At 35.6% G+C, this 12542-nt stretch overlaps 1 protein-coding gene across 8 annotated transcripts in view; it reads right to left on the minus strand.

Moving 5' to 3' along the window:
• Positions 1-12542, minus strand: part of LOC121086063 (solute carrier family 12 member 7-like) — a 77984-nt gene that overhangs the window by 27613 nt on the left and 37829 nt on the right. For all 8 annotated transcript variants that reach the window (XM_040589245.1, XM_040589238.1, XM_040589243.1 and 5 more), the window contains 6 exons: positions 9909-10150; positions 7252-7463; positions 5567-5734; positions 4057-4155; positions 3292-3349; positions 657-831 (listed from right to left, as the gene is read on the minus strand). In XM_040589245.1, coding sequence (XP_040445179.1) covers positions 657-831; positions 3292-3349; positions 4057-4155; positions 5567-5734; positions 7252-7463; positions 9909-10150 — 954 coding nt within the window. The remainder of the gene's footprint in view (positions 1-656; positions 832-3291; positions 3350-4056; positions 4156-5566; positions 5735-7251; positions 7464-9908; positions 10151-12542) is intronic.

Raw genomic sequence — 12542 nt, forward strand, 5'->3', positions numbered from 1 at the left:
CAACTTTTGGAATTTTGGTGTTTTTTTTTTTACTCAAGTCTAGTTGTCTAGTTTTTGCAGATGCAGCCCAGAAATTGTGTTAAATAACTTCCAACAAGACTCCTCTTGTCATCTTTGTTTGCTAGCTCCCTTAATTTTTTCTCAAAGGAACTATTTTTAAAACCTGCACAGGGATGTCAGAACAATCTTAATGTTCAGAGTCAAGGGATAGAACGCTATTGTTACACCTTTGTTGACTTCATTTAGCTTACAAAAATGAGTAAGAATTAGAATTGTATCTCTACGATATGAGTTCCATAGTGAGATTAAATCAACTTTGCTCACAAATACAAGTTGTAAACACAGCCCGGAGTCAAGAAGTTCAGTAGTTAGTTGCTTCTTACTTCATTCATTTCCATTTATAGAAGACTTATATTCTCAGCTTTGAGCCACTACCTTCTACGTGCAAGAACAAAAATAATTAAATTGCATTGCACAGAAATAACCACATTCCAACTCTGTCCTACAATAGCTTGATCTATTATTATACACAATTAGAACTGAGCTCCAAATCTTTTCCCCACAGTTCAACAGGAATAGCAGAAACAATGCCTCATTGTGTTTGTCAAAACATAAGCCATATTTGAAGCACAGTGAATAAAAAAAATAATTCTTACTTGAATAAATGGTACAATGCCATCTCTTGCAATGGCCTGCAACAGACGGGGTGCACCAGTGAGACTCTGGAGACCAGCACCACACGTTGAAAAGAATGAACCAATTACAATAACCCATGGAGACGGCCAAGCCAATGTACCGACCACTAGATTTCCATTAACTGCTTCTCCAAACCTTAGGGAAGAGGGAGGAATAAAAAAAAAATATAAAAATCAGTAAACATTAAAATGACTTTTAATATAGCTTCAACACCCACATTTCCATTTTTTTTGAACAGCAGCACTTTTCAAGAATAAACACCATGTCACAGTATGCATTAGAGGGTTTCCCAACCAATTTCTATTTATTGTGCTGTTTTAAAGTAAACATGCTATAATTGATTCATTATAAGTACTGCTTCTAAGTAGACACATAACAGTTTACAGGTATCTTGGCAAACTTTACAGAACTAACAGCAATATCAAAAGTATTTACACATGCATCCTTTAAATCCTTGTGACTGCAGAAGTCTGTTCTACAAGTAATACAGGTATACCCTGGGGCATAAGCAGGAGACTGGCAAATCAAAGTATTAGCCTTTCCTTTTGTAAAGGAGAAACTGCTAGACACAACCACCTCAGGTTATCCACTTGCCTTCTGACGGTCAAGCTACGTGATGCACTGTTTTATGACTATGGCAAAAAGCAGATGGAAGTCAGGAAAAGGTGCTTTAATTACAGTCTTGAATGTTCCATCCAATGACACTGCCTTTTTTTTTTTTTTTTTTTTGTAATTAACTTCATGCTCATGTATGGACATCTTGGGTAAACTATGAAAAGGTTCTCCCCTCCACTCTGCCTTCCCCTCAAACTGATGTTTATTTTAAAAGCGGGTAATCTTCCTGTAGTTCATCTTAGTTTTATTAGTAAGCAGCCAAAAATCTATTTTAAGACTATCTACACTGTGATAGCATAGATCCCCCCTGCCTCTCCCCCTGCAGTGTTTTCAGTTTCTTCAAAATAAATCCCAGAGAAAATAGAAGGTTACAGACTAAGAAAAGTTGCATGTGTTATGACTGTTCAGATCTGCTCTTAAGCAGGGTCAAGAAATTTAAAAATCAGGTTAATATAATAAGCCAATGTTCAGATTTTTGCATATGCCCAAGCTTGGATGCATGACTACATGCTATTTTCAACAAACAGAAAAAGAGCAAACCAAACTCTTTGGAAATGTAGGGAAAAAAACATACTATGCTTCTATGACGACACTTATACAGCTGCACATTGATTCTTAATTAATTAAAATTATAATGTCTGTGTTTTAATTAAACAGAGGGTAGGACCAACTTGAAAAGATGAAAGACAGAAAGATGTACAACCTACTTTTTCCCATGGCAGAGGTGACAATCCATAATGAGAAGAAAAAAACCTAAACCCCCTGGTCTTCAAATCAGACCAAGATAGATACATTTTACTTGTTTGGCTGAAATCCAACCTAACAGAACTGGCTGAAGTAGAAAGGGAAGAACACTGATTCAATGCTCTTGGTCCACTGCATCCTGCTCTACTGACAGATCACCTGCACTCAGAGCATGCAAAATTCCACTCCCACCCCTCCCCAGTAGATTTCAAATATGTTACATTGGAAAATGTGAGTTAATGAGGTATTGGTTCTGAATTAATTTACAATTTATAATTCATTTATTATTTCATAAGCATCAGTTTGATTTGGTTTGTGCATTTACTTTGAAGAAAAGGAAATCTGAGATTTTCCCATATGCAGCAATACCATTTTAAAGTAAAAATTATTCCCCGCTGCTTCTTGTATTAGCTTTAATCAGAATCCAGCTTTTAACTTATGGTTTTCCTTCTAGAGTAAAAGACTGTGTTTTCAAATAAGTTGTCTCAACATCACCTCCATCACTTTCCAAACAATACTTCAATGCCATTGCTTTATCACCAAGAGCAAACGGGGCCTCAGTAGAAAAGAGAACCTGATACCAGCGGGGAAACAAACGTGAAACCTGCCAACAGCTTCATCTTGTCAACTCAGCTTCTCCCAAGGTGGTAATTTATCAAGATCAGGAAATTCTGTTCATGCTTATCTCCATTACATTTATTCCCATCATGCTTCATATTGCACCTCAAATATCCACAAATATTACATGGGTGAAAACTGACATGACTCCTGATCTACAACTGAAACTTTACAACAAAGTCATAAATCCAGTGGAAATCTTAGTCCTGATGATGCATTGCAGTCTCTCTCATGAACTTTCCTTGTCATGTGTCAATCTGTTTCTGTTTTTGTTCCTCAGCAGTATATTACTTCTACCAAGTAATGCCACTCCCCTTACCCCCATCCATCAGCTCCACAAGTAGTAACTATGATTTCCTTTCTTAAGCATGTTTTATTACAGCCAGTTCCACTTCAAACATTTATCTTAGATTCTGTTTCTACTTCTTGAAGGGATACAGCCTAATAACCTGACCATTTTTGTAGTCATCTCAGTTTCACAAATAGATTTTCCTAAAAAATAGGTTTTAACCTAAAGGAAAGAAAAATGTTTCACAGATATTTCCTAGAAGAGCCATTAATAAAAGTCCTATTAACATAAACATTTCCCTGTAAAATTAGAAGCTGAATACAACTTACTTATCTCTTAATATCACACCTTCTATACAGGCACCAAACAACACTATACAGGAGAGATCTATTACTGAGACTGAAGGAAGATTACACTATAATCATATACATAGAGAGTGAAAACATTCAATTTTTCACCTAGGGATGAAAGTGTCCATGACAATTAAACTTGGTTTTTTTTAGTGTGTGTGGTTGTCATTTTGTTTGTTCTGTGGTTTGTTTTTTTAAAAACTTCCCTGCTGCAATTTTTTTAGTTTATGTTCTCTACAACTGCATTTGATATACAATTGATTTGTGAAGTATTGGAAGCAGCCGGTTCATGCATCATGCAACAGAACAGATACTTCTCTCATACAAATAAGCATTTGTGTTTTCTAGGTATTGAATGATCAACAATTTCTATTGCTGGTAGTTTTAAGTTTTTTCAGTGGTTATGCTGAGCATAACAACAAAGCAATCTTCCAGCTGATGCATGAACCTAAAAACAGCTACATCCCATCACTAAAAACATCAATTATATCTTGGAATTTGAAGCACTGCTGGAATATAAAATGTATATATAAATATTTATATATAAAAATAAAATCAGATTTTAAACACTATTTATAAGTATTATTTGTATTTTAGACAAATACAAAATATTTATTTTCAGTTTAGATTTAATTCATTTTATACTCGGGTAACTAATGACATCTCAATGAAAAAACTATGCTATTATACCTACAGAATGCACACTAGGGAAAAAAACCAAAGGAGTCACAGCATAAAGGATACAAATAAAAGACGTCGTTGAAATAGCCAAAATTGTTCCAGTAGGAATAGATTTCTGAGCATCCTTAAGATCTCCAGATCTGTTTGAACCTGCCATAATACCTTAAAAAGAGATTAAATTTATAAGTCAAAACCAATTAAAACTAACTCCTTGTAAATAACTAATAGAATAGGAACATTAAAATTTAAGTGTGATTTAACATCATTATCAATGCAGGCTACAGAAATGTATTATAACCCCGCAAAAATCCTCAATCTATACTTTAATTCATAACTACATTCAGAAATCTGTGTTACCATCCTTTGTTGACTGAACAAATTCCAGAAACTCGGGAAAGAGACACATAAAAAAAAAATAATATTTCGCAAGTATAACTTCAGAATTGTTTTTGAAATGGGGAAATACACAGAAATAGCAAAATGTTGGGGATGGATGTTACAAACTAATGGGGATTTAGCAATTTTAGCCAGTGTGACCAAATGCACTAACTTTCTATTAAATAGACAGTAGATAATAAGATATGCAAACAAATCAATAAACTAAATAATAGAGAATAAAAAAAAAAAAAGTAGGCAGGAAATACAAGAAGAATGATTAGGAAATCACATGTACACATCCCTGGTTTAATTTAACAGGAGAACAAAAATATTTTCTAGCACATACTGTGACAGGAAGGACAAAAAAAAATAATTAAAAAATCGTACAGTAACTTATTCTGCCATCTTTCCTAGAATTGCCCTGACCACTGTTGGAGGCAAAAACATGGAAGTTAATGTCAAGACGTTCCAGTGCAAAAGCATGGGCAAACTCCACACAATGCAAGAAACCCTAACCACAGGCTCTGATACGATGAGACGTTGATAAAAAGAGCCTGAAGTAGAGAAATGGGAACAGCAGGGGACAAGAATGCAAAGGAACACCCCAGCCCGGTATCCTATTAGTAAATAACTTCTGACCTGATTTCTGTTTTGTTACTTGATATTGCAATTACTGAGCTGGGAACTTATGAAGGAAAATCTCTCTGGATATTTCAGTCAAATGTAACCTGAGGAAAGCTATACACATCTAACCTAACCTTTAAGCTTGAACCAAAAGTCTCGACTATTTTACTGTTGCAAAAAATATTGGACATTTAAACAAATCACAGGCAGTTCACAGCTTGAATACCTGAAAACATTACCTTAATACTAAACTGTTCTCTCATGCATTTGAAGATTAAAACATTATAAAGTTATGCATCTTAATTTGAATAAGCATTTAATAACACGTGGAGCTTTTGTTTTCTTCCCAGAAAACAAAATAGCACTTAAAATTATTCCCTGTTTAAGTCTTATAACCCCCTAAAATAACCAACCACCGGCTATGTCTGTAGCACCAGAATTTTTCAGGTATGTAAACCCTGGGACAACACCAGCAGTATCATTGTCAGCAACAAACATTCACACACACGCACACAACCTGTTTTTCAGCTGTAACTACACATACTCAGTCACGAAAAATAGCTGTATCTACCTGTCACAGATGGGAAATAAATCCCCACAAGCATTGTGAAGTAGGTCATGATGTCTGTAAAAACATAAGGGAGACCACTCATTTTTGTCTCTTCTGATCCAGCAACTGATGGCTGATCTTTTTTCTCAACTATTGATCCTTTTTCTGAATAGCTACTCCACAGATTATCTACAAGGGGAGAAAAAACAAGTGCCAGTGTAATTTCTCCATTTCAGGATACTAAAGTAGTGGGAACGCAATAATCTTATGAATCAGATGGCTTCTCTTACACAAAAATCATGACAATTCCCAACGTTTCCTTATAAAGCCAATAATGCAGCAGCAATATGATCAATACCAATTGTAACTGGTGGGCATTACCACTGTATGCCAGTGGAAGTGCAGCAGCGTATGGGATGCATCATGCAAGGTTTTCTCTTCTATTAAAGAAAAAATTAGTTATAGAATTCAATTCTAATATACTTGTAGAATGACCACTTACACTGCACAGACATGTAGATGTATTATCGGGATGCATTGTGAAAAAATAATGAAGCTATTATCTCCAGGTTCAGGCAATCTTAGCATACGTTTCTATTTCCTGTTCTTATATTTTGAGGAGCAGGTCAAAAAAGAAATGCGGCTTAGTAGTAACTTGACTTCTTTGAGACCCACTGTACAGACTAACCCTGGACAACAGTGACAGGAGAACAGGGAAATGCACCTGCATACAACAAATCCTAAATCACATTTCTTGTTACAAACATTTCAATTGAAAAAGATTAGTTTTTCATTACGGAAATTAAGTTAGTTTTTTAAACATACAAGTTTAGATTCACAGAAACCTATGCTTCATTTAGTACCTTTGTAAGTACTAAAATACTAATATACTAAAATACTAAGTTACAAATACTAAACACATAGTATTTGTGACTTTATATTTCACGTCTTAAACTTAATTACTATGGCAGCAGTGATTACCTAGTGTCCCTATGAAGAGTTGCATATTTATATACATCAAACCTTATTTTAAGGGGAAGCAGGGAAGAGGTATCAGAACATCCATGTCATCCCCAGAAATATTCTTTATTTGTATACAATCCAATCTATTACATGTTCAAAATTAATCTTGTTACCCAATGCAATTGGAATCCCAAGCTGCCACAACCATACAAAAATGTAAACAGAAGTAAATCTATACATTTTTTAGATGTATCTCCTGCCCAAATACTAGATTGGAAGCTAGAAAGACTGCTTTTCTCCAAACACATCACTAACTTGCTGTATCACACTGAACAAGCCACAGGACCTCATTCCTCAACACACCACCTGTAAATTGGAAACAAGTTCTCCCTCAGGAGAGTTTAAGAATGTATTATGAACCACTTGGGTTGAAATAAGCCTTTGGCATACAAAAGAGCTAAACACTTTAAAAAAACACAGCACCACATTAGCTGTGAAAATCACTTTTTTTTAATAGAACAATAGCTTCTGAAAGAGTGCCTATAAAACTCCAATTAAAATTTTATACTAAAATTCTAAAATCAGATGCAAACTTTATAGGAGGAAGCATGCTCCAGGTAGCAATCTTTCACACAGATTAGAGCTAAAGCAGTAGTGACAGGCTAGACCAGTACATTACTGAACAGTATAGACCAAATCAATAACATCCAAAAAATTTTAAATCACAGTGCTTTCCAACTTACCTGTTAGAACTCCACTCATTATTCCTGGAATTCCTTGAATTTCTGTCACATTATTGAGACTAAAGTAGTCGTCACATGTAGCATTAAGAAAAGGACTATCACAAAATAGGCGCCACAAAGTTGTAGTCTTTGTTTCATTATTGCTTTCAGTAAATTTGGCACAGACATCAAAGGTGCGTTTTGACAATGTACGGTTTCCAAGGAGACAGATACTATAAACAGGAAAATAAAAACAGCGGTCTTTCAATACAGTGCTGTGCATTAAACTATTTTTTGTCCATTCGACTTCTTCAGAAACCTGTTATAGTACTTATCTTACTCCCTGCACTGCATTTACTAAAACACTATATAGTTTCTGCATATAAAATAATAAATACTCTTTGAAACACCAATCAAGCATTTCTACTTTAAGGTATTACTATCTATTTTGCCTTCTGATTAAATTTTTGGAAAACACAATCAACTCAAGCAGCTTGGCCACTAAATAACAGAGGTCATGATTCATTCAGTCCTACATGAAAGTAGTAAAATTAAGTAATATTTAATATAATGAGGAACCTGACCAAGAAAATACAGAAGTAAGATTAAGCAAGTATGTCATGCCTTTTTCTAGCATAAATATTTCAGATGGTCCTCAAAAATACTAAAATCCAAAAGGTAGGAAATAAGCCAAGATTTAAAACCAGGAAAATTTAAAACCACTGATTGGAGTACAAATTCAAGAATCATGAAGCTGGAAGCAATTAGAACACTCAGAAATAAAAGATTTCAAACTCAGAAGTTTCCAGAAAGCAAATTCCTAACAGCAAAGAATATTAAGGATCTAGGAACATACTTTTACTAAGCTACATCAAAAAAAAAAGTTCAGGAGATATTCATTCCAGGCTTCCTTAATAATGAAATGATACAGAATACCTATGAAGACAAAAGACTGAACAGCAAATACAACATTTGTGTTAGGTAAGTCAAAGAATGCATAGCACATATCTGACATTCTGAAGGAGCTCAGTTAAGAAGCTGCTAACAACAGTGAACATATCACCTGTCATTAAAAGTATACCAAGCCAAGCAAAGTACAGACCTAGTACAATGTCCTGTTTGTGACAGCAGTTAGGAGTAGATGCCAGGACACCAGTACAGCTTCAGGGTACAGCATCACAGGGAAGCTGAGCAGATTTAACACAAAGCTGCTGCTAAAAAGATCATCTTGCTACTTGCCTTGTTCATTTTCTTTTGTAATTGCTATTGATTTGGTGACCCTATAGCAGCAGGGTGAATTGATTGAATGCATAGAAACTTCGTCCAGTTCGATTCAACTGGGAGATCATGAGGTAAACTTATTTTATCACTTGCACAATGGTCAAACCTAATGGAGGTTTAGTGATGCCAACTAACCAACCACTTAAGTGGAAGCTGGTCTTTTTGGTGACCAGCTCACCACCAGATCAGCTTTACCATAATATAAAACCACAATTGAGTTTCTCATGTTGAGGCAGACTGGTCAACATGTGAACTTTTATTGGAAAATAACCTTTTGTTTAGCTCAAACAATAATACAGCACAGTAGCTGCTATAAATAAGGTTGCCAGGAACTTGGTAGTAAGTCATACCCATGCTACATATCCAGAGAAGCCCTCTTTTACCTATACAGGTGACTAAAGCAAGTATTTTCCTACTAGAAGTTAGTTTCTTAGAAATTCAAGTTTTCTTTAGAAAAAATGACAGTTTTGAATATAGTTTTATTTTTTCCAATGGAAGACCTGTTATCATTTTACAGTACAGTCATCAAATACTGCTTTAATGCTCAATTCATAATGTCATCAGCAACACTTCAAACATGAAATCTGTAACAATCCTACAGCAAGGGATAGCTTTAGTCCTGCATTAACAGATGGCACTTTGTAACAAAAGTTACCAGGCTATTCTGCCAATGTGTTGAGCAGTATCATTTTGTCTTCTCTCCAAACAGAAAATGATGTACAAAAAACAACCCATATACTGATAACTGGGCAAAAGAAATAATTCTTAGTGGGCTAATAATGAGCTAAAACAAGTACAAGTTAGAAGCAATGAGAAGCAATATGCCACGTGTGACAATAATAAAATTTGATTTTATTAACAAGAGGGCAGAAAGCCTTCATAAACACAAATGAATTTAACACTGCAATGTCTCCATTTTAAGTAGGGAGAAACGGAAGTTTCAAAGATTTCCTCATGACAAAAAGTTTTAAAGTATATTTCTTTCATAACTATGGTTCATAGCTACAGTTTTCTTGAAGTTTTCACCTTACGCGTTTTTAGTTTAATTCTTTAGATAAAGCAGACATATTTACTGTCAGCAAAAAATACCTTCCTGTTCTTTAGGTGTGGATGGAATAACAGCCAGTAACTAAGTACCAAAGAAAATTTTCCAGAGTATCATGTCTTATGAACAACACAAGAAAGATTCAGATAGGTATTTCAAAGTAACAAATGAGCACATAATTGCCTAAAACACATAAAACCTACTAGTGAAGCCAACGTGCTTGTATGTTGAATTTTAGCTTAAAAGATGAAATTATTACAGTAGCTATTCCCCTCCCCCCGTTTTTGTTGGGGTTTTTTGTTTGTTTTTTTTTTTTTAAATACCCCACTCTACTTAAAGATACTGCACTTACGGAAAGTCAGGTGGGTCAAAAGCAGTCTTAATAACTCCAGCATATATGGCAATGATGGAAAGAATCACACAGGCAAGGAATACCAGTGCAAGTTTGTTGACATACTTTACTCCCACAAAAACTACTATGGCCATCAAAGTGATAATACACGTTCCATAAACTCTCATGTTGTTCAGCATAGCCTCTGTTTCATCACCAACCTCTTCTGCTTTGAATATTGCAGCACTTGGAGAAATGTAGGTCTGCAAGAGATATGGCACACTATCACACATATAATAGCAAAAACTTTTTAAGGAACAATTTACTTGAACTTCAAAATCTAAACTTCTGTTACAATATCAGTTTTATTCTCTCACAAACCAGTTCAACCAGATGCCATGGGCATTTAGAAAACACAGAAGTAAAAGGAAGGGGGAGACAGAGATGAAGAAAAATGTGTTTTGAGAATGAGGTATGCTTTTGATCCAGCTTCTTCTCTCCTCTTTGTAAGTTCCCACTCCTTAAATCCATGTCTCTGCTAAACAGGAAAAACCACTAAGGACAGGGGGATGGGTTGGGGTGGCTGGGGAACTAGCAACAAAATTGGGATGAAAAAGCCAAAACTATAAACCATATACACTATCTCAAACCAGATATATCCTCAGATTCATCTGAAGCATTTGCCGATTAATAATTCCATTGATGGAGACCAAATATGAAGTCAATCAAAACCATAAAAACACCTGAAAACATTTTCAGTACTATCACTCCTGCACTACATTTCGTAAAATTCAAAGAAAGATATCTTAAGCATCGTACCTTGATAAGTGTTTTTAACTTTTAATCTGAAGTTGCAACAGCACAATTTAAGATCAATGTGACAAAGCTCAGTCCCATGCTAAAACAGACAATTTAAGCAACTGTAATTTCAGATAGGATTCACTTACAAATCTCAATTTCATGTAATTTTTTTCTGGGTTCTACCCAAAAAGAAGTTGGAAGCACATCTTATAGGACTTATACCGATAAACACAAATGAAAAGACAAATTCTGACCTATAGTTCTGAGATGTTTGTGTACAACACTGCATGATAAAGGTATCTTTATTGCTTCTACTAACACCTTTACATAAAAAAAATATTATTCTGCTCAGCTGTCAGGGGAGTACTGGGGCTTGAGGAACTCCACTCCTTCAAAACAACTGTTAAATTACCTATTTTAAAACTAACTTCTACAGGCAGGAAGAAACTTTGAGCAGGAAGCTATCCTGATATGTCCAGAACCAAAATACAAAGACAGACTTAGGCAATTCTTTGCCAGAATTTTCTTGAAATTTAATTAAATTAATTTTAAATTGAATTTAAATCTAGCAAATTGATACTTACTAGAATGCTAGAAGGAATTAAAATTGTCACGTCACCATGAAATAATAAAAAGCAAAATGAAAACCTGATTACAGATAGAGTATTTCCATATTGATAGAAATTTCTACATTGTAATGTTGCAGAACGGAGGTACTCCAGAAGGTTTTCTCATGTGCTTTGTTGCCCTGCTGTTCACAGCTTTTGCTGAGCAAAGTCACAGGCAGTTGACTGATTTCTGCCCCTCCAAATAACCCGTGTTTCAGTGGAGAAAAAAATCAAAATCAGTACTTGGTGCTTTGTGGCTATGACAGGGGCCTGTTCTGAGGTCTTCTGCCAGCTATGACATCCTAGGAGACTTTTCACTTCAAATTCCATAGCTGAACACCCTACCTGTTTATTAGCAATACGTAAAGTAAGCATTTACGTAGAGAGAGCAGTGCACCAAATCCAATTCACCACTTGACACAGTGCTAGTGGTGTTAATGCAGCTCGTATCTCAGAAGCTAGTGGTAGCGAGTGCACAGTATCTCTTTAATTTCAAATCCAGGCTTTTTTGAATTTATGACATTGGTCATAGTAAGTAACAAGAAGGAGGAATCCTGAAGTACCTCCTGTGCATACCCACACAGTCTCTGGTATGATGACCACTAGCTGTCTGGCCGCTCCTGGATGAAGCAAAGCCACAGCAGCTGGGCCACTGCCGTACAGGCAGTCTTCCACAAGCACCTTTACAGGAATATGGAATTTCAAAGCCAGTAGTCTGAAAAGGAGGAATAGATTCTTAATTCCTGCCTCATAAATGTGCCTTTCATGTTCTCAATAACCTTTCACTGGGCAGCAGCTTTCCCCAGTGCACATGGCACTGCTGAGCACTGCAAAAGCTGAAAAGCTCCTGTGAGTTATCCTGGCAATGCCGCCTGATGCCAGGCCCACAGACTTTGATTTGGAAGGAGGAGGGGAGTCCTAGACCTTAAGAAAACATGGCTTAAAAAAGGACTTACACTATAATTACCTAGAGTAAACAGCTCTTTTAATAGAAACATAGAGCCAACTAGGTGTGTTGACTGTTTACTGTAAGTAGGTGCCAGATTTAAAGTCTTACAGTCATGATCTGAAAACCAGAATAGTAAAATGTAAAATTAATTCCAGTAGATACAAAATAAGTGGAAGCTCCCCTGAAGAGCTCGTTACAGGATTCAGGGCTCAGAGGTATACAGCCTGGGAAAAGTGAAATAAGATATATGTTGAGAAGTTACAGCAAGACGAAAAAAAAAAAAAAGAAAAAAGAAAG

This window comes from Falco naumanni, chromosome 4 (assembly GCF_017639655.2).
Source record: "Falco naumanni isolate bFalNau1 chromosome 4, bFalNau1.pat, whole genome shotgun sequence".
In the NCBI taxonomy this organism is placed as follows: domain Eukaryota; kingdom Metazoa; phylum Chordata; class Aves; order Falconiformes; family Falconidae; genus Falco; species Falco naumanni.